The sequence below is a fragment of the Cherax quadricarinatus genome, chromosome 10 (genome assembly GCF_038502225.1).
Source record: "Cherax quadricarinatus isolate ZL_2023a chromosome 10, ASM3850222v1, whole genome shotgun sequence".
Lineage (NCBI taxonomy): Eukaryota > Metazoa > Arthropoda > Malacostraca > Decapoda > Parastacidae > Cherax > Cherax quadricarinatus.
Genome location: NC_091301.1, coordinates 36,465,771 through 36,493,514, shown reverse-complemented (window position 1 = coordinate 36,493,514; position 27,744 = coordinate 36,465,771). Strand labels below are relative to the sequence as shown.

Sequence of the window (27,744 nt, the reverse complement as noted above, 5' to 3'; positions counted from 1 at the left end):
TTTTATGTGGAGCAAGTCGTGGTCAACTGTTAGTTAGTTTAATATGTTTATTATGCACCCCATACCCATCCTGTGGGCGGTAGTCAAAAGATTACAGAGGTACATAATTGGTCCAGGGACTGGGCCTCAAAGTTTTGATAGCTGAGCAAGTTACAGAGGTAATGAATTCACAATTTACAAAGGTAATGAACTCACAATTTACAAAGGTAATGAACTCCAGGTAGGTCTAGTCACAATCATGACAAGTTACAAAGGTATTTACAGATTACAGAGGTACACAATGGGTCCAGGGACCGGGCTCCAAAGTTTTGATGCCTGAACTAGGTACAAGGTAATGAACTCACAAGTTACAAAGGTAATGAACTCACAAGTTACAAAGGTAATGAATACTGTAAGAATGGTTACTTACGTTTATACATGGCTGCAATCATGAACAAATTTTAGAGTAATGAGCAATTCACACTTCCACACCCGGTCACAACTGTAGTGAGTTATTGGTGCAAATGTTGATTGCTGAGTCTCTCTCTCTCACACACACACACACACACACACACACACACACACACACACACACTCATACACACACTCAAACACATACACACAAACACACACACACACACACACACACACACACACACACACACACACACACACACACACACTCACACACACACACACACACACACATGCACATATGTGGTAATGCTTTATTTACAGCTAGCAAAGTCAGGGTATTTCTCCAGAATGGTCTGTAATATACCACTGTGGATAAAATACTTAGCCATTTCTTGAACACTTCTGAGTGAGTTGTTTCTAAATTCATTAATTTTATCGCACTCCAGTACATAATGACGCAAGGTGTGACAATTGTCCAACTGGCAAAGTTTACATTTCGTTTGGTCTACATCTGGTGGTGGTGATTTAACCTGCCAAAGATACTTGTAACCCAGCCGGAGCCGGGCGGTAGTGACATCCAAGAGTCTGCTTATTTTGTTGGATGCACCATAGACATGTGGCTCCTCCTGCATGATAGAATGATGATAGATGGACTCACTGGTGTCAATCTCCCTGAGCGTTAGTCAATGAGGATCCCCAGTGGGACTTCTTTTTTCTCTATTGGAGTGTACATATGCTCTAGCATGTGTATGATAGCATTATTAGTATTTTTATTAGGCCTGAACCCAAATTGGCAGGGGTTGAGTATGTTGTGGGAGATGAGGTAGGAATAGATTCTCTTATGAATTAATTTTTCGAAGATTTTAGAGAGAGGATGTAAGTTGGATATTGGCCTATAGTTATTCAAGTCTGTGTGGTCTCCTCCTTTATGGATCGGGGTGACCCTTGCTATTTTGAGAACTGTAGGGAAGGTGGAGGATTCAATGGATTTGTTAAAGTGTTGCAATGATTGGTGATAGTACTTGTGACGCTTTTTTGTATATAAAGGGTGGTAAGGTATTTAAATCTCCTGTCTTGTTTTTTAGTGTGTTGATAATAAGGGAGACTTCAGTTGGGTTAGTCGGAGCTAGGAACAGTGTGTTTGGGTAGTTGCCGGTGAGGTAGTCATTGGGTGGGGTATTTGAGCTTGGGATTTTATTGGCAATTTTTTTTTCCTATAGTGGAGAAGAAATCATTGAGTCTGTTTGCTGTTTCAGTTGGTGGGAGTTGGGGTTCGTCTGGTTTTGTTAATTCAATTTCGCTATTTCGTGATATCTTTTTTGTTCCTAGGATTTCAGATAGAATTTTCCAGGTCTTATTTATATCACCTCTTAAGTTGGATAATCTGTTCTCATAATACAATTTTTTAGCCCTTCTTATCAGGCTGGTTAGGATTGACGAGTAACGTTTTGTTTGGTCTCTGGTTATGAGGCCCATTCTGTACTGTTTTTTTATAGGTGCTTTGTATTTATGGATTTGAGGATGCTGGGTGTTAGCCAGGGACTGTTCAGTCTCTTAGCTGTCATCTGTTTAGTTTTTTTAGGGCAGTGCTTGTTATAGAGGTATTGGGTCTTTTTTTTAGAAAATTATTAATACATTCATCAATATCTGTATAGATTTCTAGCTCAGTGTGCCAGTCAATGTTTGTCACTGCTGCTGTGAAGTTATTAATGGCTGCCTCATTGTGAAGTCTGAAAGTAACTTTAGTAGTGTCTAGTGGTAATTTGCCAAGATTTGTTATGAGGAAGGTGGTATTATCTGTGATTATGCCTGATTTTAAAGGGGATATGATGTTGGTTCAGATGTCGTCTAGTAGGGAAACACTAGTCTCTGTAACTCTTGTAGGTTTTGTTACTGTTGGTAGCAATATGCAGTTACTCACTGTGTTTACGAATTCAGTAACGTGTGGGTCCTGGTCTTGTAGGAGATTTATATTGAAGTCACCTGAGAGTAGTAAGTGATCTTTGTTCATGCGTGCATCAGTTATCATACTTCCTAGGTTTTCACTAAAACGGCTAATGTTTGACTGTGGAACTCTGTAGATGTTTATCACTGTGAGAGGTTTTTGTAGGTATTTGGATTTGAATTTAGCTATTATATATTCCCCATGTTCATCCCTTGTGCAAGTATTAGTGATACATTCTAGTTGGTCTGAGTAGTATACAGCTGTGCCACCCCCTTGTTGATCTGGCCTACAGTTGTGTATGGCTGTGTAACCAGGAATGGCATAGACATCTGTAGTATCAGGCTTTAGCCAGGTTTCGGTGAGAGTAATGATGGACATACTGGCATGCAGGGAATTTAGTAATGCTGTGAGGTCATCGTAATGTTTGCTTAAAGATCTGATATTGTAGTTAAAGACAGTTATGTTGTTGTTGGCTCTGAGAAGTGCCTTTGATTGTTCTGCTGTGTAGTAATTACAGTAACTGTTTGATTAGTTTAAGTCTTTCATTAAGAGGTTGGTATCAGGATCAATGCTTGTAATCATAAGATTTATAGTGAATTTACAGTTAGAATTTAGTATAAGACAAAGTAAATATTCTAAAGGTAAAAAATAGCACCTGAATTATCTTAACAAATGTAAAAAATATGAGCTAAGGTAGTTCTTTAAAGCTAAAATAAAGGAGACAATATAAAAGGACTAAAATAATTTGTAGTGAACAAATAAAGTGATGATCAAAGAAAGGAACTTGGGAATATAATGGCAAAATAGTGAACTTATTACACTTTAGCACCTGAGAATAGCACTTCGATTATTTTAACAATTGTGAATATATGAACTAAGGTAGTTATATGAAGCTAAAATAAAGGAGAAAATATATAAGGGACTTAATTAAGTAATGGTAAACAAAGTTCAATGGACAGATAGTCACTATGATATAATATTGATCTGGGAGTAAGATCTGATTTGTAATATATAATAACTTGAGCAATTAATTGCACTATAAAAAGTGAAAAATATGGGGTAGTTGGTACTAGCTAGCAAAAGATAGTTTTGGGACTTGCACAATAATATAATTGGAATATATACTAATTGAACACACAATATAAGAGACTAAAACAAGTAGTGGTAAGCAAAATTAAATGGACAGGTAAGAACCATGAATAACATTAATTAGGAGTAAGATTTGACTTGCAATACAAAATTATGAACAATTAATAGCAACTAAAAAGAAGTATGAAGTATTTGAGGTCGTTGCCATTAGCTGGTGAAGAAAAAAAATAAAAAAATAATAATGCACAATAATATAATAGTAAGGTACACTATATGCAGCACACGTATATATGTGTTAAGGACACTTATCTAATCTGTTACAGAAATGTCAGCTTTTCTAAGGAAGGTAGAGAAATCGTGTTCATTTGAGATGGTATATTGTTGTCCTGTTGATGTTTTCCTTACTAGTATTTTCCCATCTCGCGTGAAACATTGATGTATTTTGTTTTCCTGTTTAAGTTTTCTCAGCCTGAACAAAAGGTTTTGACGTTTTCTCGTTAGACACTCGTTGATGTACACTCCATTTTTCATTGTAATTGCTGATTTAATTAAGTCCTTTCTTTTATCATATGAATGAAGTCTGATCATAATACAGTGTTTACTACCTGGTTTTCCTAGCAAACGTGTTTCTTTGATTTCATTGTTTTGCAGGATAACTTTTACGTGGTCCTGTATTATCCTGATAGCAGTTTCTTTGCACTGTTCTTGAGTTATATCACTAGGAATGTTTTGTTCAGTTTTGTCATCTTGGAAATCAAGGTATTCATTCAGTAGAGTGTGCATGTTCTGATTCCGGTCCTTGATTGCTTCTTCAACCTTCATATTTAGGGTTGTTATTTGCTCATTGTGAATGGCTGTAGCTGTTTTCAGAGTATTTTCTGTGTCAGCACTTCCCGATGTAATCTTCTCTTCAAGGTTTTAGATCTTGTTCTCGAGGTTGGTTATCTTGGATTCTCGTCGCACAAGTGTTGCTTTAATATCTTCTAGAGCAACGATGTAGTCCTTGATATTGTCAGTTATCATGGGTGAATCCTTTGAAGGGAGTGGAGTTGGAGGGGAAGTCAGCCATGTTTGTTGTTGTTGTTCCTTGGGTGGTGGTGGTGAGGGAGGTTGTTGTTGTTGTTCCCTGGGTGGTGGTGGTGAGAGGGGTTGTTGTTGTTCCCTGGGTGGTGGTGGTGAGGGAGGTTGTTGTTGTTGTTCCCTGGGTGGTGGTGGTGAGAGGGGTTGTTGTTGTTCCCTGGGTGGTGGTGGTGAGGGAGGTTGTTGTTGTTGTTCCCTGGGTGGTGGTGGTGAGAGGGGTTGTTGTTGTTCCCTGGGTGGTGGTGGTGAGGGAGGTTGTTGTTGTTCCCTGGGTGGTGGTGGTGAGGGAGGTTGTTGTTGTTGTTCCCTGGGTGGTGGTGGTGAAGGGGGTTGTTATTGTTCACTGGGTGGTGGTGGTGAGAGGGGTTGTTGTTCCCAGGGTGGTGGTGGTGAGGGAGGTTGTTGTTACCTGGGTGGTGGTGGTGAGGGAGGTTGTTGTTCCCTGAGTGGTGGTGGTGAGGGAGGTTGTTGTTCCCTGGGTGGTAGTGGTGAGGGGGCTTGATGATACACCGGCATCCTGCTGGGTAGACAAGTTGAGTTCTAGGGTCCTTGGTGTTATTCTTTTCCTACTGCTGTTGATTCTTTTGCGATAGCCTTTCATAGTATCACTAAAGTAGAGACTGTGTATCTATGGAGGAGAAGGCTTGTCTTCCCTGAGCTTGGGTTAAGTGATTGTCTGGCAGCGGAGGCAGTGTTTGGGTTAGCAGGGCTGTCTTCCTTAGATCTTCTAATTTTGTCAAGATTTGGGTTACATTCTTAGTATTCTTGGGTCATTTTGTGGTCTACGTGGGTTTATGTAGTTGTACCTTCAATTAGGCCATCACAAGCTTTGATGAGCGATGGTTTCTTGAGGTAAAAGAGCTGGTAGGATGCTGCTGCTGCCGCTGCAATAATACAGCTATGGTCTGTATAAGTTGTATCATGTATTACTGATGTCAGCTATGGTCTGTATAAGTACTACTGATGTCAGCTATGGTTTGTATAAGTTGTATTATGTACTACTGATGTCAGCTATGGTCTGTATAAGTTGTATCATGTACTACTGATGTCAGCTATGGTCTGTATAAGTTGTATCATGTACTACTGATGTCAGCTACGGTCTGTATAAGTTGTATCATGTACTACTGATGTCAGCTACGGTCTGTATAAGTTGTATCATGTACTACTGATGTCAGCTATGGTCTGTATAAGTTGTATCATGTACTACTGATGTCAGCTATGGTCTGTATAAGTTGTATCATGTATTACTGATGTCAGCTATGGTCTGTATAAGTTGTATCATGTACTACTGATGTCAGCTACGGTCTGTATAAGTTGTATCATGTACTACTGATGTCAGCTACGGTCTGTATAAGTTGTATCATGTACTACTGATGTCAGCTATGGTCTGTATAAGTTGTATCATGTATTACTGATGTCAGCTATGGTCTGTATAAGTTGTATCATGTATTACTGATGTCAGCTATGGTCTGTATAAGTTGTATCATGTATTACTGATGTCAGCTATGGTCTGTATAAGTTGTATCATGTACTACTGATGTCAGCTATGGTCTGTATAAGTTGTATCATGTATTACTGATGTCAGTATAGTCTGTATAAGATGTATCATGTACTACTGATGTCAGCTATGGTCTGTATAAGTTGTATCATGTACTACTGATGTCAGCTATGGTCTGTATAAGTTGTATCATGTACTACTGATGTCAGTATGGTCTGTATAAGTTGTATCATGTACTACTGATGTCAGCTATGGTCTGTATAAGTTGTATCATGTACTACTGATGTCAGCTATGGTCTGTATAAGTTGTATCATGTACTACTGATGTCAGCTATGGTCTGTATAAGTTGTATCATGTACTACTGATGTCAGCTATGGTCTGTATAAGTTGTATCATGTACTACTGATGTCAGCTATGGTCTGTATAAGTTGTATCATGTACTACTGATGTCAGCTATGGTCTGTATAAGTTGTATCATGTACTACTGATGTCAGCTATGGTCTGTATAAGTTGTATCATGTACTACTGATGTCAGCTATGGTCTGTATAAGTTGTATCATGTACTACTGATGTCAGCTATGGTCTGTATAAGTTGTATCATGTACTACTGATGTCAGCTATGTTCTGTATAAGTTGTATCATGTACTACTGATGTCAGCTATGGTCTGTATAAGTTGTATCATGTACTACTGATGTCAGCTATGGTCTGTATAAGTTGTATCATGTACTACTGATGTCAGCTATGGTCTGTATAAGTTGTATCATGTACTACTGATGTCAGCTATGGTCTGTATAAGTTGTATCATGTACTACTGATGTCAGCTATGGTCTGTATAAGTTGTATCATGTACTACTGATGTCAGCTATGGTCTGTATAAGTTGTATCATGTACTACTGATGTCAGCTATGGTCTGTATAAGTTGTATCATGTACTACTGATGTCAGCTATGGTCTGTATAAGTTGTATCATGTACTACTGATGTCAGCTATGGTCTGTATAAGTTGTATCATGTACTACTGATGTCAGCTATGGTCTGTATAAGTTGTATCATGTACTACTGATGTCAGCTATGGTCTGTATAAGTTGTATCATGTACTACTGATGTCAGCTATGGTCTGTATAAGTTGTATCATGTACTACTGATGTCAGCTATGGTCTGTATAAGTTGTATCATGTACTACTGATGTCAGCTATGTATGTATAAGTTGTATCATGTACTACTGATGTCAGCTATGGTCTGTATAAGTTGTATCATGTACTACTGATGTCAGCTATGGTCTGTATAAGTTGTATCATGTACTACTGATGTCAGCTATGGTCTGTATAAGTACTACTGATGTCAGCTATGGTCTGTATAAGTTGTATCATGTACTACTGATGTCAGCTATGGTCTGTATAAGTTGTATCATGTACTACTGATGTCAGCTATGGTCTGTATAAGTTGTATCATGTACTACTGATGTCAGCTATGGTCTGTATAAGTTGTATCATGTACTACTGATGTCAGCTATGGTCTGTATAAGTTGTATCATGTATTACTGATGTCAGCTATGGTCTGTATAAGTTGTATCATGTACTACTGATGTCAGCTATGGTCTGTATAAGTTGTATCATGTACTACTGATGTCAGCTATGGTCTGTATAAGTTGTATCATGTACTACTGATGTCAGCTACGGTCTGTATAAGTTGTATCATGTACTACTGATGTCAGCTATGGTCTGTATAAGTTGTATCATGTACTACTGATGTCAGCTATGGTCTGTATAAGTTGTATCATGTACTACTGATGTCAGCTATGGTCTGTATAAGTTGTATCATGTACTACTGATGTCAGCTACGGTCTGTATAAGTTGTATCATGTACTACTGATGTCAGCTATGGTCTGTATAAGTTGTATCATGTACTACTGATGTCAGCTATGGTCTGTATAAGTTGTATCATGTATTACTGATGTCAGCTATGGTCTGTATAAGTTGTATCATGTACTACTGATGTCAGCTATGGTCTGTATAAGTTGTATCATGTACTACTGATGTCAGCTATGGTCTGTATAAGTTGTATCATGTACTACTGATGTCAGCTATGGTCTGTATAAGTTGTATCATGTACTACTGATGTCAGCTATGGTCTGTATAAGTTGTATCATGTACTACTGATGTCAGCTATGGTCTGTATAAGTTGTATCATGTACTACTGATGTCAGCTATGGTCTGTATAAGTTGTATCATGTACTACTGATGTCAGCTATGGTCTGTATAAGTTGTATCATGTACTACTGATGTCAGCTATGGTCTGTATAAGTTGTGTCATGTACTACTGATGTCAGCTATGGTCTGTATAAGTTGTGTCATGTACTACTGATGTCAGCTATGGTCTGTATAAGTTGTATCATGTACTACTGATGTCAGCTATGGTCTGTATAAGTTGTATCATGTACTACTGATGTCAGCTATGGTCTGTATAAGTTGTATCATGTACTACTGATGTCAGCTATGGTCTGTATAAGTTGTATCATGTACTACTGATGTCAGCTATGGTCTGTATAAGTTGTATCATGTACTACTGATGTCAGCTATGGTCTGTATAAGTTGTATCATGTACTACTGATGTCAGCTATGGTCTGTATAAGTTGTATCATGTACTACTGATGTCAGCTATGGTCTGTATAAGTTGTATCATGTACTACTGATGTCAGCTATGGTCTGTATAAGTTGTATCATGTACTACTGATGTCAGCTATGGTCTGTATAAGTTGTATCATGTACTACTGATGTCAGCTATGGTCTGTATAAGTTGTATCATGTACTACTGATGTCAGCTATGGTCTGTATAAGTTGTATCATGTACTACTGATGTCAGCTATGGTCTGTATAAGTTGTATCATGTACTACTGATGTCAGCTATGGTCTGTATAAGTTGTATCATGTACTACTGATGTCAGCTATGGTCTGTATAAGTTGTATCATGTACTACTGATGTCAGCTATGGTCTGTATAAGTTGTATCATGTACTACTGATGTCAGCTATGGTCTGTATAAGTTGTATCATGTACTACTGATGTCAGCTATGGTCTGTATAAGTTGTATCATGTACTACTGATGTCAGCTATGGTCTGTATAAGTTGTATCATGTACTACTGATGTCAGCTATGGTCTGTATAAGTTGTATCATGTACTACTGATGTCAGCTATGGTCTGTATAAGTTGTATCATGTACTACTGATGTCAGCTATGGTCTGTATAAGTTGTATCATGTACTACTGATGTCAGCTATGGTCTGTATAAGTTGTATCATGTACTACTGATGTCAGCTATGGTCTGTATAAGTTGTATCATGTACTACTGATGTCAGCTATGGTCTGTATAAGTTGTATCATGTACTACTGATGTCAGCTATGGTCTGTATAAGTTGTATCATGTACTACTGATGTCAGCTATGGTCTGTATAAGTTGTATCATGTACTACTGATGTCAGCTATGGTCTGTATAAGTTGTATCATGTACTACTGATGTCAGCTATGGTCTGTATAAGTTGTATCATGTACTACTGATGTCAGTATGGTCTGTATAAGTTGTATCATGTACTACTGATGTCAGCTATGGTCTGTATAAGTTGTATCATGTACTACTGATGTCAGCTATGGTCTGTATAAGTTGTATCATGTACTACTGATGTCAGTATGGTCTGTATAAGTTGTATCATGTACTACTGATGTCAGTATGGTCTGTATAAGTTGTATCATGTACTACTGATGTCAGCTATGGTCTGTATAAGTTGTATCATGTACTACTGATGTCAGCTATGGTCTGTATAAGTTGTATCATGTACTACTGATGTCAGCTATGGTCTGTATAAGTTGTATCATGTACTACTGATGTCAGCTATGGTCTGTATAAGTTGTATCATGTACTACTGATGTCAGTATGGTCTGTATAAGTTGTATCATGTACTACTGATGTCAGTATGGTCTGTATAAGTTGTATCATGTACTACTGATGTCAGCTATGGTCTGTATAAGTTGTATCATGTACTACTGATGTCAGCTATGGTCTGTATAAGTTGTATCATGTACTACTGATGTCAGCTATGGTCTGTATAAGTTGTATCATGTACTACTGATGTCAGCTATGGTCTGTATAAGTTGTATCATGTACTACTGATGTCAGCTATGGTCTGTATAAGTTGTATCATGTATTACTGATGTCAGCTATGGTCTGTATAAGTTGTATCATGTACTACTGATGTCAGCTATGGTCTGTATAAGTTGTATCATGTACTACTGATGTCAGCTATGGTCTGTATAAGTTGTATCATGTACTACTGATGTCAGCTATGGTCTGTATAAGTTGTATCATGTACTACTGATGTCAGCTATGGTCTGTATAAGTTGTATCATGTACTACTGATGTCAGCTATGGTCTGTATAAGTTGTATCATGTACTACTGATGTCAGCTATGGTCTGTATAAGTTGTATCATGCACTACTGATGTCAGCTATGGTCTGTATAAGTTGTATCATGTATTACTGATGTCAGCTATGGTCTGTATAAGTTGTATCATGTACTACTGATGTCAGCTATGGTCTGTATAAGTTGTATCATGTACTACTGATGTCAGCTATGGTCTGTATAAGTTGTATCATGTACTACTGATGTCAGCTATGGTCTGTATAAGTTGTATCATGTACTACTGATGTCAGCTATGGTCTGTATAAGTTGTATCATGTACTACTGATGTCAGCTATGGTCTGTATAAGTTGTATCATGTACTACTGATGTCAGCTATGGTCTGTATAAGTTGTATCATGTACCTGTAGAAATATAGATTATTATTATGATATTATTATTATGCATAATTATGCATATTACATACATATGAACACGTATGCATATGCATATATTTAAGTAATCACAAGAATGTTCGTTCATGTATACATATACACATGCTTTATGTACACTAAATATATATATATATATATATATATATATATATATATATATATATATATATATATATATATATATATATATATATAAAATATATATATATATATATATATATATATATATGTGTGTGTGTGTGTGTGATAAAGAATCACACATAAAGTGGGAGTTGTCACAGTTGCTCTTTGGTGATGACACTGTGCTCTTGGGAGATTCTGAAGAGAAGTTGCAGAGATTGGTGGATGAATTTGGTAGGGTGTGCAAAAGAAGAAAATTAAAAGTGAATACAGGAAAGAGTAACGTTATGAGGATAACAAAAAGATTAGGTGATGAAAGATTGGATATCAGATTGGAGGGAGAGAGTATGGAGGAGGTGAATGTATTCAGATATTTGGGAGTGGACGTGTCAGCGGATGGGTCTATGAAGGATGAGGTGAATCATAGAATTGATGAGGGGAAAAGGGTGAGTGGTGCACTTAGGAGTCTGTGGAGACAAAGAACTTTGTCCTTGGAGGCAAAGAGGGGAATGTATGAGAGTATAGTTTTACCAACACTCTTATATGGGTGTGAAGCATGGGTGATGAATGTTGCAGCGAGGAGAAGGCTGGAGGCAGTGGAGATGTCATGTCTGAGGGCAATGTGTGGTGTGAATATAATGCAGAGAATTCGTAGTTTGGAAGTTAGGAGGAGGTGCGGGATTACCAAAACTGTTGTCCAGAGGGCTGAGGAAGGGTTGTTGAGGTGGTTCGGACATGTAGAGAGAATGGAGCGAAACAGAATGACTTCAAGAGTGTATCAGTCTGTAGTGGAAGGAAGGCGGGGTAGGGATCGGCCTAGGAAAGGTTGGAGGGAGGGGGTAAAGGAGGTTTTGTGTGCGAGGGGCTTGGACTTCCAGCAGGCGTGCGTGAGCGTGTTTGATAGGAGTGAATGGAGACGAATGGTTTTTAATACTTGACGTGCTGTTGGAGTGTGAGCAAAGTAACATTTATGAAGGGATTCAGGGAAACCGGCAGGCCGGACTTGAGTCCTGGAGATGGGAAGTACAGTACCTGCACTCTGAAGGAGGGGTGTTAATGTTGCAGTTTAAAAACTGTAGTGTAAAGCACCCTTCTGGCAAGACAGTGATGGAGTGAATGATGGTGAAAGTTTTTCTTTTTCGGGCCACCCTGCCTTGGTGGGAATCGGCCAGTGTGATAATAACAAAAATAATATATATATATATATATATATATATATATATATATATATATATATATATATATATATATATATATATATATATATATATATATATATATATATATATATATATATATATATATATATATATATATATATATATATATATATATATATATATATATATATATATATACATATATGTATATATAAACGCAGTAATACATATATACATGCATAATGACAGATATACATACAGTATACAGTACTCAAGTGCATACAATACAGAACTGTATATATGTACACGAAGACACACATGCATACATATGCAATGGTGTACATATATTCATGCACACACATATACATACATGCATACAAACATACATACATACATACATACATACATACATACATACATACATACATGCATCCATTTCAGTGAAGTGGCGGGGCCAGGAGCTACGACTCGACCCCTGCAGCGAATAGGTGAGTACATACATACATACCTGGAGGATGTTCCTGGGTCGACGCCCCCGCCGCCTGTTCCATAACATACATATATTCATTCATATACATTCATAAATAAATACATAGAAATACATATATATACATATATGAATATACATACACATATACATACATAGATTCGTACATACGCATATACATACATGCATATACATACACATATACATACATAGATTCGTACATACGCATATACATACATGCATATACATACACATATACATGCATATACATACACATATACATACATAAATACATACACATATACATACACATATAAATGCATATAATCATACACATACACACATACATGTATATAGAGTTACACACATACATACACACATTCCTATTCATACATACCTACATACAGACACACATATACATACATCAATACAAATATACATACATGCATACATACACACACATTCATACACATATACATACATATACATACATACGCACATACATACACATATACATACACACATATACATACACACACATACACATATGCATACAAATACACATATACATACACATATGCACAAATACATACATACACATAAAAACTCAACAATTTTTAGACTTGAGTTATAAGTTAATAAGCTTTATACAATATTGCTCTTGCATGTACTGAGGTAGAGGAGACTGGGCTTATAGAATACTGGGATATCTGTTGTGTTGCAGCCATGGAACTTGTGGGGAAGACTCGGCGTGTGTTGGTGGGAGTGCTCGCTCAAGCCTTCTACACTCTTGGTTACTTCAGTGCTGCACTGCTGGCCTGGTCTATACACTCCTGGAGGTGGTTACAAGTTGCTATGACCCTTCCTGCCTTGTTCTTCATACCATACTACTGGTACGTTCCTGGTACTGCTCTCAAGAATGGTGGTAGGTCAACCGTGTACTGCTCTCAAGAATGGTGGTAGGTCAGCCATGTATTACTGTCAAGAATGGTGGTAGGTCAACCGTGTACTGCTCTCAAGAATGGTGGTAGGTCAGCCATGTATTACTGTCAAGAATGGTGGTAGGTCAACCGTGTACTGCTCTCAAGAATGGTGGTAGGTCAACCGTGTACTGCTCTCAAGAATGGTGGTAGGTCAGCCATGTACTACTGTCAAGAATGGTGGTAGGTCAACCTTGTATTGTTCTCAAGAATAGTGGTATGTCAACCTTGTATTACTGTCAAGAATGGTGGTGGGTCAGCGTTGTACTACTGTCAAGAATGATGGTAGGTCAGCCTTTTACTACTGTCAAGAGTGATGGTAGGTCACTCTTGTATACTACTGTCAAGACTGATGGTGAGTCACCCTTGTACTACTGTCAAGGTTGATGGTGAGTTACCCTTGTACTAATGTCAAAACTAATGGTGAGTCACCCTTGTACTACTGTCAAGACTGATGATGAGTCACCCTTGTACTACTGTCAAGACTGATGATGAGTTACCATTGCACTGCTGTCAAGACTGATGGTGAGTCACCCTTGTACTACTGTCAAGACTGATAGGGAGTCACCCATGTACTACTGTCAAGACTGATGGTGAGTCACCCATGTACTAATGTCAAGGCTGATGATGAGTCACCCTTGTACTACTGTCAAGACTGACGATGAGTTACCATTGCACTGCTGTCAAGACTGATGGTGAGTCACCCTTGTACTACTGTCAAGACTGATGGTGAGTTACACATGTACTACTGTCAAGACTGATGGTGAGTCACCCATGTACTACTGTCAAGACTGATGATGAGTTACCCTTGTACTACTGTCAAGACTGATGGTGAGTCAGCCTTGTACCACTGTCAAGACTGATGGCGAGTTTCCTTGTACTACTGTCAAGACTGATGGTGAGTCAGCGTTGTACCACTGTCAAGACTGAGGGTGAGTTACCTTGCACTACTGTCAAGACTGATAGTGAGTCAGCCTTGTACCACTGTCAAGACTGATGGTGAGTTACCTTGTACTACTGTCAAGACAGATGGTGAGTCAGCCTTATATTGTAAGACATCATTGACCTGAGTAGAGTAATTATTAGTAATAGTGGTATTCCATGAGAGTGTAGTGACCATGAAGTGCACAGTAATATGTCACATGGTCACCCGTCATGTTTACCTTAAGTGAGACTCACAAATTTATTATTGGTTTTGGTTTTATCATACAGTCTCACTACACACACAGGCGGACACATGACACATATCACTGAGGAAGGAATAGCTAACTCTGTAACCGGAAGAAATGTCCAGGTGTTGCTTCAGCAGTCTATGTTTCCTTGTCTCCACGTCAGACTGGTGATACTTCAGCAGTCTGTGTTTCCTGTCTCCACGTCAGACTGGTGTTACTTCAGCAGTCTGTGTTTCCTATTCTCCACGTCAGACTGGTGTTACTTCAGTAGTCTGTGTTTCCTGTCTCCACGTCAGACTGGTGTTACTGCAGCAGTCTGTGTTTCCTGTCTCCACGTCAGACTGGTGTTACTTCAGCAGTCTGTGTTTCCTTGTCACCACGTCACACTGGTGCTACTTCAGCAGTCTGTGTTTCCTGTCTCCACGTCAGACTGGTGTTACTTCAGCAGTCTGTGTTTCCTTGTCTCCACGTCAGACTGGTGTTACTGCAGCAGTCTGTGTTTCCAGTCTCCACGTCAGACTGGTGTTACTGCAGCAGTCTGTTTCCTTGTCTCCACGTCAGACTGGTGTTACTGCAGCAGTCTGTTTCCTTGTCTCCACGTCAGACTGGTGTTACTGCAGCAGTCTGTGTTTCCTTGTCTCCACGTCAGACTGGTGTTACTGCAGCAGTCGGTGTTTCCTTGTCTCCACGTCAGACTACTGTTACTGCAGCAGTCTGTGTTTCCTTGTCTCCACGTCAGACTGGTGTTACTGCAGCAGTCTGTGTTTCCTTGTCTCCACGTCAGACTACTGTTACTGCAGCAGTCTGTGTTTCCTTGTCTCCACGTCAGACTGGTGTTACTTCAGCAGTCTGTGTTTCCTTGTCTCCACGTCAGACTGGTGTTACTGCAGCAGTCTGTTTCCTTGTCTCCACGTCAGACTGGTGTTACTTCAGCAGTCTGTGTTTCCTGTCTCCACGTCAGACTGGTGTTACTGCAGCAGTCTGTGTTTCCTCTCTCCACGTCAGCCTGGTGTTACTGCAGCAGTCTGTGTTTCCTTGTCTCCACGTCAGACTGGTGTTACTGCAGCAGTCCGTGTTTCCTGTCTACACGTCAGACTGGTGTTACTGCAGCAGTCTGTGTTTCCTGTCTCCACGTCAGACTGGTGTTACTTCAGCAGTCTGTGTTTCCTTGTCTCCACGTCATACTGGTGTTACTGCAGCAGTCTGTTTCCTTGTCTCCACGTCAGACTGGTGTTACTGCAGCAGCCTGTGTTTCCTGTCTCCACGTCAGACTGGTGTTACTGCAGCAGTCTGTTTCCTGTCTCCACTTCAGACTGGTGTTACTGCAATAGTCTGTGTTTCCTGTCTCCACGTCAGACTGGTGTTACTGAAGCAGTCTGTTTCCTTGTCTCCACGTCAGACTGGTGTTGCTGCAGCAGTCTGCGTTTCCTGTCTCCACGTCAGACTGGTGATACTGCAGAAGTCTGTGTTTCCTGTCTCCACGTCAGACTGGTGGTACTGCAGCAGTCTGTGTTTCCTGTCTCCACGTCAGACTGGTGTTACTGCAGCAGTCTGTGTTTCCTTGTCTCCACCTCAGACTGGTGTTACTGCAGCAGTCTGTGTTTCCTGTCTCCACGTCAGACTGTGTTACTGCAGCAGTCAGTTTCCTTGTCTCCACGTCAGACTGGTGTTACTGCAGCAGTCAGTTTCCTTGTCTCCACGTCAGACTGGTGTTACTGCAGCAGTCTGTGTTTCCTTGTCTCCACGTCAGACTGGTGTTACTGCAGCAGTCTGTTTCCTTGTCTCCACGTCAATCTGGTGTTACTGCAGCAGTCTGTGTTTCCTTGTCTCCACGTCAGACTGGTGTTACTGCAGCAGTCTGTTTCCTTGTCTCCACGTCAGACTGGTGTTACTGCAGCAGCCTGTGTTTCCTGTCTCCACGTCAGACTGGTGTTACTGCAGCAGTCTGTTTCCTGTCTCCAGTGGTGTTACTGCAATTCTGTGTTTCCTGTCTCCACGTCAGACTGGTGTTACTGAGAGTCTGGTGTTGTGTTTCCTGTCTCCACTGCAGCAGTCTGTGTTTCCTTGTCTCCACCTCAGACTGGTGTTACTGCAGCAGTCTGTCCTGTCTCCACTGCAGCAGTGTGTTTCCTGTCTCCACGTCAGACTGGTGTTACTGAAGCAGTCTGTTTCCTTGTCTCCACGTCAGACTGGTGATACTGCAGCAGTCTGTGTTTCCTGTCTCCACGTCAGACTGGTGTTACTGCAGCAGTCTGTGTTTCCTGTCTCCAAGTCAGACTGGTGTTACTGCAGCAGTCTGTGTTTCCTTGTCTCCACCTCAGACTGGTGTTACTGCAGCAGTCTGTGTTTCCTGTCTCCACGTCAGACTGGTGTTACTGCAGCAGTCTGTTTCCTTGTCTCCACGTCAGTCTGGTGTTACTGCAGCAGTCTGTGTTTCCTTGTCTCCACGTCAGACTGGTGTTACTGCAGCAGTCTGTTTCCTTGTCTCCACGTCAGTCTGGTGTTATTGCAGCAGTCTGTGTTTCCTTGTATCCACGTCAGACTGGTGTTACTGCAGCAGTCTGTGTTTCCTGTCTCCACGTCAGACTGGTGTTACTGCAGCAGTCTGTGTTTCCTTTTCTCCACGTCAGACTGGTGTTACTTCAGCAGTCTGTGTTTCCTTGTCTCCACGTCAGACTGGTGTTACTTCAGCAGTCTGTGTTTCCTTGTCTCCACGTCAGACTGGTGTTACTTCAGCAGTCTGTGTTTCCTTGTCTCCACGTCAGACTGGTGTTACTTCAGCAGTCTGTGTTTCCTTGTCTCCACGTCAGACTGGTGTTACTTCAGCAATCTGTGTTTTCTTGACTCCACGTCAGACTGGTGTTACTGCAGCAGTCTGTGTTTCCTCGTCTCCACGTCAGACTGGTCTTACTGCAGCAGTCTGTGTTTCCTTGTCTCCACGTCAGACTGGTCTTACTGCAACAGTCTGTGTTTCCTTGTCTCCACGTCAGACTGGTGTTACTTCAGCAGTCTGTGTTTCCTTGTCTCCACGTCAGACTGGTGTTACTGCAGCAGTCTGTTTCCTTGTCTCCACGTCAGACTGGTGTTACTTCAGCAGTCTGTGTTTCCTGTCTCCACGTCAGACTGGTGTTACTGCAGCAGTCTGTGTTTCCTCTCTCCACGTCAGCCTGGTGTTACTGCAGCAGTCTGTGTTTCCTTGTCTCCACGTCAGACTGGTGTTACTGCAGCAGTCCGTGTTTCCTGTCTACACGTCAGACTGGTGTTACTGCAGCAGTCTGTGTTTCCTGTCTCCACGTCAGACTGGTGTTACTTCAGCAGTCTGTGTTTCCTTGTATCCACGTCAGACTGGTGTTACTGCAGCAGTCTGTGTTTGCTGTCTCCACGTCATACTGGTGTTACTGCAGCAGTCTGTTTCCTTGTCTCCACGTCAGACTGGTGTTACTGCAGCAGCCTGTGTTTCCTGTCTCCACGTCAGACTGGTGTTACTGCAGCAGTCTGTTTCCTGTCTCCACGTCAGACTGGTGTTACTACAATAGTCTGTGTTTCCTGTCTCCACGTCAGACTGGTGTTACTGAAGCAGTCTGTTTCCTTGTCTCCACGTCAGACTGGTGTTGCTGCAGCAGTCTGCGTTTCCTGTCTCCACGTCAGACTGGTGATACTGCAGCAGTCTGTGTTTCCTGTCTCCACGTCAGACTGGTGTTACTGCAGCAGTCTGTGTTTCCTGTCTCCACGTCAGACTGGTGTTACTGCAGCAGTCTGTGTTTCCTTGTCTCCACCTCAGACTGGTGTTACTGCAGCAGTCTGTGTTTCCTGTCTCCACGTCAGATTGGTGTTACTGCAGCAGTCAGTTTCCTTGTCTCCACGTCAGACTGGTGTTACTGCAGCAGTCTGTGTTTCCTTGTCTCCACGTCAGACTGGTGTTACTGCAGCAGTCTGTTTCCTTGTCTCCACGTCAGTCTGGTGTTACTGCAGCAGTCTGTGTTTCCTTGTCTCCACGTCAGACTGGTTTTACTGCAGCAGTCTGTTTCCTTGTCTCCACGTCAGACTGGTGTTACTGCAGCAGCCTGTGTTTCCTGTCTCCACGTCAGACTGGTGTTACTGCAGCAGTCTGTTTCCTGTCTCCACGTCAGACTGGTGTTACTGCAATAGTCTGTGTTTCCTGTCTCCACGTCAGACTGGTGTTACTGAAGCAATCTGTTTCCTTGTCTCCACGTCAGACTGGTGTTGCTGCAGCAGTCTGCGTTTCCTGTCTCCACGTCAGACTGGTGATACTGCAGCAGTCTGTGTTTCCTGTCTCCACGTCAGACTGGTGTTACTGCAGCAGTCTGTGTTTCCTGTCTCCACGTCAGACTGGTGTTACTGCAGCAGTCTGTGTTTCCTTGTCTCCACCTCAGACTGGTGTTACTGCAGCAGTCTGTGTTTCCTGTCTCCACGTCAGACTGGTGTTACTGCAGCAGTCAGTTTCCTTGTCTCCACGTCAGCCTGGTGTTACTGCAGCAGTCTGTGTTTCCTTGTCTCCACGTCAGACTGGTGTTACTGCAGCAGTCTGTTTCCTTGTCTCCACGTCAGTCTGGTGTTACTGCAGCAGTCTGTGTTTCCTTGTCTCCACGTCAGACTGGTGTTACTGCAGCAGTCTGTTTCCTTGTCTCCACGTCAGTCTGGTGTTACTGCAGCAGTCTGTGTTTCCTTGTATCCACGTCAGACTGGTGTTACTGCAGCAGTCTGTGTTTCCTTGTCTCCACGTCAGACTGGTGTTACTTCAGCAGTCTGTGTTTCCTTGTCTCCACGTCAGACTGGTGTTACTTCAGCAGTCTGTGTTTCCTTGTCTCCACGTCAGACTGGTGTTACTTCAGCAGTCTGTGTTTCCTTGTCTCCACGTCAGACTGGTGTTACTTCAGCAGTCTGTGTTTTCTTGTCTCCACGTCAGCCTGGTGTTACTTCAGCAGTCTGTGTTTCCTTGTATCCACGTCAGACTGGTGTTACTTCAGCATTCTGTGTTTTCTTGTCTCCACGTCAGACTGGTGTTACTGCAGCAGTCTGTGTTTCCTCGTCTCCACGTCAGACTGGTCTTACTGCAGCAGTCTTTGTTTCCTGTCTCCACGTCAGTCTGGTGTTACTGCAGCAGTCTGTGTTTCCTGTCTCCACGTCAGACTGGTGTTACTGCAGCAGTCTGTGTTTCCTTGTCTCCACCTCAGACTGGTGTTACTGCAGCAGTCTGTGTTTCCTTGTGTCCACGTCAGACTTGTGTTACTGCAGCAGTCTGTGTTTCCTTGTCTCCACGTCAGACTGGTGTTACTACAGCAGTCTGTGTTTCCTTGTCTCCACGTCAGACTGGTGTTACTGCAGCAGTCTGTGTTTCCTTGTCTCCACGTCAGACTGGTGTTACTACAGCAGTCTGTGTTTCCTGTCTTCACGTCAGCCTGGTGTTACTTCAGCAGTTTGTGTTTCCTTGTCTCCACGTCAGACTGGTGTTACTGCAGCAGTCTGTGTTTGCTGTCTCCACGTCAGACTGGTGTTACTGCAGCAGTCTGTTTCCTTGTCTCCACGTCAGACTGGTGTTCCTGCAGCAGCCTGTGTTTCCTGTCTCCACGTCAGACTGGTGTTACTGCAGCAGTCTGTGTTTCCTGTCTCCACGTCAGACTGGTGTTACTGCAATAGTCTGTGTTTCCTGTCTCCACGTCAGTCTGGTGTTACTGAAGCAGTCTGTTTCCTTGTCTCCACGTCAGACTGGTGTTGCTGCAGCAGTCTGCGTTTGGTGTCTCCACGTAAGACTGGTGATAGTGCAGCAGTCTGTGTTTCCTGTCTCCACGTCAGACTGGTGTTACTGCAGCAGTCTGTGTTTCCTGTCTCCACGTCAGACTGGTGTTACTGCAGCAGTCTGTTTCCTTGTCTCCACCTCAGACTGGTGTTATTGCAGCAGTCTGTGTTTCCTGTCTCCACGTCAGACTGGTGTTACTGCAGCAGACAGTTTCCTTGTCTTCACGTCAGACTGGTGTTACTGCAGCAGTCTGTGTTTCCTTGTCTCCACGTCAGACTGGTGTTACTGCAGCAGTCTGTTTCCTTGTCTCCACGTCAGTCTGGTGTTACTGCAGCAGTCTGTGTTTCCTTGTCTCCACGTCAGACTGGTGTTACTGCAGCAGTCTGTGTTTCCTGTCTATACGTCAGACTGGTGTTACTGCAGCAGTCTGTGTTTCCTGTCTATACGTCAGACTGGTGTTACTGCAGCAATCTGTGTTTCCTCACTCCACGTCAGACTGGTGTTACTGCAGCAGTCTGTTTCCTTCTCTCCACATCAGACTGGTGTTACTGCAGCAGTCTGTGTTTCTTTGTCTCCACGTCAGACTGGTGTTACTGCAGCAGTCTGTTTCCTTGTCTCCACGTCAGACTGGTGTTACTGTAGCAGTCTGTTTCCTTCTCTCCACGTCAGACTGGTGTTACTGCAGCAGTCTTTGTTTCCTTGTCTCCACGTCAGACTGGTGTTACTGCAGCAGTCTGTTTCCTTGTCTCCACGTCAGACTGGTGTTACTTCAGCAGTCTGTGTTTACTTGTCTCTACGTCAGACTGGTGTTACTGCAGCAGTCTGTGTTTCCTTGTCTCCATGTCAGACTGGTGTTACTGCAGCAGTCTGTGTTTCCTTGTCTCCACGTCAGACTGGTGTTACTGCAGCAGTCTGTGTTTCCTTGTCTCCACGTCAGACTGGTGTTACTGCAGCAGTCTGTGTTTCCTTGTCTCCACGTCAGACTGGTGTTACTGCAGCAGTCTGTGTTTCCTTGTCTCCACGTCAGACTGGTGTTACTGCAGCAGTCTGAGTTTCCTTGTCTCCACGTCAGACTGGTGTTACTGCAGCAGTCTGTTTCCTTGTCTCCACGTCAGACTGGTGTTACTGCAGCAGTCTGTGTTTCCTGTCTGCACGTCAGACTGGTGTTACTTCAGCAGTCTGTGTTTCCTTGTCTCCACGTCAGACTGGTGTTACTGCAGCAGTCTGTGTTTCCTTGTCTCCACGTCAGACTGGTGTTGCTGCAGCAGTCTGTTTCCTTGTCTCCACGTCAGACTGGTGTTACTGCAGCAGTCTGTGTTTCCTGTCTGCACGTCAGACTGGTGTTACTGCAGCAGTCTGTTTCCTTGTCTCCACGTCAGACTGGTGTTACTTCAGCAGTCTGTGTTTCCTGTCTCCACGTCAGACTGGTGTTACTGCAGCAGTCTGTGTTTCCTCTCTCCACGTCAGCCTGGTGTTACTGCAGCAGTCTGTGTTTCCTTGTCTCCACGTCAGACTGGTGTTACTGCAGCAGTCCGTGTTTCCTGTCTACACGTCAGACTGGTGTTACTGCAGCAGTCTGTGTTTCCTGTCTCCACGTCAGACTGGTGTTACTTCAGCAGTCTGTGTTTCCTTGTATCCACGTCAGACTGGTGTTACTGCAGCAGTCTGTGTTTGCTGTCTCCACGTCATACTGGTGTTACTGCAGCAGTCTGTTTCCTTGTCTCCACGTCAGACTGGTGTTACTGCAGCAGCCTGTGTTTCCTGTCTCCACGTCAGACTGGTGTTACTGCAGCAGTCTGTTTCCTGTCTCCACGTCAGACTGGTGTTACTACAATAGTCTGTGTTTCCTGTCTCCACGTCAGACTGGTGTTACTGAAGCAGTCTGTTTCCTTGTCTCCACGTCAGACTGGTGTTGCTGCAGCAGTCTGCGTTTCCTGTCTCCACGTCAGACTGGTGATACTGCAGCAGTCTGTGTTTCCTGTCTCCACGTCAGACTGGTGTTACTGCAGCAGTCTGTGTTTCCTGTCTCCACGTCAGACTGGTGTTACTGCAGCAGTCTGTGTTTCCTTGTCTCCACCTCAGACTGGTTGTGGCATGCAAAGAGTACGTAACCTTTATTCGGCGCATGGACACACCCTCATTTACAGGCTATCTCCCCCAACCAGCGAACCAGGTTGCTAAGAGTTGATGATGGGGCCCCATCGTTCAACTAGTGACCAGGTTCTAGCCAATAAGAAGGTGGGATTGACAATCGCAGAGGTTATGTGGATACCGCTCTCCTGTCTGCCCTTGTCATTCCCACTCTAGAGCTGGTTGAAGCACGGTCTGCTATCTTGTGGCTTCTATTTCTGCCTTGCTTACCGTGGAGTGCACTATATTTATCACTGTACATAGTGTACATATTGCTGTTATAATTGGTGAAGGATAATATAAGTCTAAACTTTTTCTACTGTGTTTATTTGCTCCCATTACACCTGGGATAACAGGCCATTTGAAATCCTAGGTTGTAATATGGGGGCCTGTCCGGGAGCTGGACTTAGAGAAACGGTTGAGCTTAGGGTGAAGCTTGTAGCAGGAACATTGTGTAGCTTGCTGTTTCGCTTCGCTTTACAAATTTTGCGTGTCAGTTGCTTATGATCAGCCTTGCTATTGTGTGATCGTTCAACAGCTCGCTACTAGCTTGTTCAGTGTGCTCGCTTCGCTACGGTCAATCTTGTGTGCAGTCGGCTTTGCTTGTATGCGTATTCTGCAATCGTACTGTGCATAGCTAAGCGTGTTCTGCAAATTAACGTGTTACGTTGGGGTATTCGTACTGTGCATAGCGAATAACTTATGCCACCTAGACGAGTCAGACGCCTGGTGTCGGCATATACTTTGCATAACCTACCTAAATTGTCCCTACAGCGTTGTTGGCAAATTGCTCGTTCCATTGGCATTCCCTATAAACGCACTCTCACAGCTGCGCAACTGCGTTCACTTATTGCTGACATACTTATTGAAGAAGAGATGGCACATCAAACTCCTCCCTTTACGGGAGCTAGGGAAAAAACTACTATGTTCTCGCAGGAGGAAGATGATACACCTACGGAGCAAAATGGTCAGTATAGTGCAGCTGGGTTGTCTCAGGGTGAATCAGCGTCGTTGGCACTTGAGCTGGCAAAAATCAATCTTGAGCAAACTAGGGAACAGAGAGCATTCGCAAGGGAAGAATTTGATAGGGAAAGACAAAGGAGGCAGTTTTCGCATTCTGTAAACGATTTCAGTTTACAAAAAGCAGTACAGCTTGTTCCCCGCTTCAATGAGGCCGAACCAGAGCAATTTTTCGAAAGCTTCGAAAATCAGGCTCGAGCCTTGAGGTGGCCGGAACAGCACTGGGCAGCGTTGGTTCATACAGCATTATTGGGTAAGGCACAGGAATTTACGTCGGTATTAACTGACGCTGAATTCTCTGATTATCAAGTAGTGAAGACCACAGTGTTGGGAGCATATACATGTATCCCAGCTAAATATCGTAAGACCTTCAAATTGAACAGGCGGCAGCTTGGTCAATCCCTGGTGGACTTTGTGAGACAGCAAACCAAAGCTTTTACCAGCTGGTATAAAGCGAGTGGTGTCTCTAACTTTGAGGAGCTGGTGCAGCTTATTCTGATTGATAACCTGCTGGAGTCTGTGGGACCAGAGGTTCGTGTCTTTCTGCAGGATCGTGACTTAACCACTGCATTGGAGGCGGCCAGGTTGGCTGATACCTTCGAAACGAACCGCTCCTTGTCCGAGCGGTCCCGTCTCTCTTTTCAACAGTCTGGCGTGAGCAGAGATCGACAACATTGGAGAATTAAGTGCCAGCCGGAGGGAGAGCGTCTACGTCATCCAACCAAGTCACCTGGTGAGCCACGCTTCTCAACATATGGTCCCCCTGCGGAGAGGCAAACTACTTATGGAGCATCTCGACAACAATATCCAGAGAGGCACCAGCCAGAACGACACCACTTGCAACGTCATCAGGGAGTAAAGGGCAAGCCTGTCGTCTGCTTCAGGTGCAATAAAGTAGGTCACATCAGTTCCAACTGCCCCCAAAAACCTCAACCCATCGGGAAAATCTCTAATATCCCTAGTAACATGTCCCCTAGAGAAGTAGAAAAAGGTATGGCCCCTTATTATTGCGAAAGTCTTATTTCCCTTCAGGAAAACTCAGAACCAACTAAAGTAAATACCTTTAGAGATACTGGAGCATATTGCTCACTTGTCAGAGAAGGAATATTACCCCTTTCAGAGAATACTTCCTTGAATTCCTCAGTTTTATTGGAAGCCTATGGAGGAGCTATATATTCTGTTCCTTTGCATAAAATTTATGTACAGTGCAAATATTACACTGGGTACTTGACTGTAGGTATCTCAAAAGGATTTCCCATGAAAAATGCCATGTTATTACTGGGTAATAACATTACTACTGTTACTTCGTGTCCTGAACCTATAATGATTAATGCTTCTCCAGTGTTGGCCATAACTCGGGCAACATCCCAAGGGTTGTCTGGGGAGAATGTTGACCTATCCTTGGACGACTCCGATCTCGGAATAGCCACGTTGTTTTATGAGACACACCGGCCGGAGTCTCGTAAATCAAGTGAACAGACCCCGATCAAGCCTTCCTATTCCCAGGTTGCAGGATTGCCAGATGTCTCTGTTTCCATGCCCGAGGGACTGTCCTTCCGGGAGGAACAACGAAAGGACCCTTCGTTAAAATTCGCTTTTGAGGCAGCCATGGGTAAATCCTCTTTGGGTAATCCAGTCAAGTATGAAGTTAAAAATGATTATTTGGTTTGCACTGAGACTGGTAAGGAGATAGAGGGCCGGCAATTATACGACAGGTTAGTGGTTCCAACCAAGTATAGACCTCAGATATTAAATATAGCTCATAATACGTCATTAGGAGGTCACTTAGGAATTACAAAAACCTTGTATAGAATCACAAAAGAATTTTATTGGCCAAAATTAAAGAAAGATGTGAAGAATCATATTAGGTGTTGCCGAGAATGTCAGCAAGTTGGAAAACCTGGACATTCCATTAAACCTGCACCTCTCCAACCCATACCTGCTGATGGAGAACCTTTTGCAGATTTAATTATAGATTGTGTAGGTCCACTACCTAAGTCAAAGTCTGGAAATCAGTATTTATTTACAATTATGGATAAAGTAACCAGATATCCTGAAGCGATCCCAATGCGTAGTATCAATACTAAAGCTATTCTCAAAGCTTTAACAAAATTCATTTCTTGTTTTGGCATTCCTAAAACTATACAAAGTGATCAAGGTACTAACTTCACTGCCAAAGCATTTAGGGAAGTATTAACTAGGTTAGGGATAATTCACAACTTATCCACTGCCTATCACCCTCAGTCCCAAGGCGCCTTGGAAAGATTCCACCAAACATTAAAAACAATGATGAGAAGTTTTTGCATGCACTTTCCGACAGATTGGGATGAATCTCTACCGTTGTTGCTGTTCTCAGTACGAGAGACGGTGCAAGAGTCTACAGGGTATAGTCCGTTTGAGCTGATCTTTGGGCACAATGTACGAGGTCCTCTTCGGGTGCTCAAAGAAGGATGGATGGGAGAAGACGTAAGCTCAGCACTCTACAACCCGTCTTCAAGGTTGCAGGTGGCACGTGAGTTAGCCACGGCTAACCTAAAGATAGCTCAAAGTAAGATGAAACAGAGGTATGACAAAAGTGCACAATTCCGCTCCTTCCATCCAGGAGACAAGGTGTTGGTGCAGGAACCTATACCTGGCCACACCTTGAAAGCTAGATTTACGGGACCTATGCAGATAGTAAGTAGATTATCTGATTTAAATTATGTGGTAGCTCCCATTGATAAGACCTCAAAAACAAAAACTTACCACATTAATCAAATCAAGGCCTTTCATACACCAGATAAAGTCCCAGTAATGACTCTGTCCTCTACCTCTGAGGACGACTCTGACTCTTTGCACTCTATCTCTGAAATTAATACTAAACTTTCAAATTCTGTCCTCCTCAAGGATCCTAGCCCGTTAATGGATGGATTATCTGAAATACAAGCAACCAATTTAACTGAGCTTCTACAGTCATATCCTAATATTTTTTCGGATGTGCCGAAAAAATGTACGTTAGGTTACCATGATGTAGATGTGGGAAAATCTAAACCAATTAAACTCTCCCCCTACAGAGCTAATCCTGAAAAGCAAAGGCTACTTCAGCAGGAAGTAGACTTCTTGTTAGAACATGGTTTAGTGGAGGAGTCATCTAGTCCATGGGCTTCACCGTGCATCCTAGTAAAAAAGGCTGATGGAGGGTTTCGTATGTGCACAGACTACCGTAAAGTGAACGAGGTCACAATCACAGATGCTTACCCTCTTCCTCGTCTGGATGACGTAATTGACTTTGTGGGTAAGGCTACTTTTGTGTCCAAATTAGATCTCCTTAAAGGTTACTATCAGGTACCTTTGACAGATAAGGCGAAGGAAATCTCTGCCTTCGTAATTCCAGGAGGTCATTATCAGTATACAGTTACCCCCTTCGGAATGAAAAATTCCCCCTCTTCATTCCAGAAACTCATCCATCAGGCTATTAAAGGACTTGAAGGCACGGCAGCATACCTAGATGATATTGTTGTGGTGTCTGATACTTGGGATCAACACCTACTTAGACTTAAAGCTCTGTTTGAGACCTTTAAGAATTCCCAATTAACAGTTAATTTATCTAAATCTTCCTTTGGCCAGGCCACTATCACTTTTCTAGGCCATGAAGTAGGTAGTGGTAATGTTGCACCTAAACTTGCTAAAGTTCTTTCGATTAAAGATTATCCAGTTCCTCATGATAGGAAATCTCTTCAACGTTTCCTAGGCATGATAGGATTTTACAGAAGATTCTGTAAGAATTTCTCAGATATTGTAGCCCCTCTTACCTCTCTTACCAGTCATAAAGTTCCCTTTAATTGGACGTCAGATTGTAACACTGCTTTTAATAAAGCAAAAAGATTATTGTGCTCTGCACCCATTCTCCTGTCTCCAGACTTCTCCAAACCTTTTTCATTACAGGTTGATGCTTGTGAGTCTGGGGTTGGGGCGGTACTATTACAAATCGGGAACAAGGAGCTGCAGCCAATCGCATACTTTTCAGCTAAGTTCCAGCCACATCAGAGAGCTTACTCTACCATTGAAAAAGAAGCCCTCGCGCTGG

General features: G+C 42.6%; 1 protein-coding gene across 1 annotated transcript in view; it reads left to right on the top strand.

The window, feature by feature from the left end:
- LOC128687815 (organic cation transporter protein-like) overlaps positions 1-27,744 on the top strand; it is a 218,358-nt gene that overhangs the window by 96,483 nt on the left and 94,131 nt on the right. Inside the window, exon 4 of the mRNA XM_070083827.1 lies at positions 13,343-13,511. Within this exon, the coding sequence (XP_069939928.1) occupies positions 13,343-13,511 (169 nt within the window). The remainder of the gene's footprint in view (positions 1-13,342; positions 13,512-27,744) is intronic.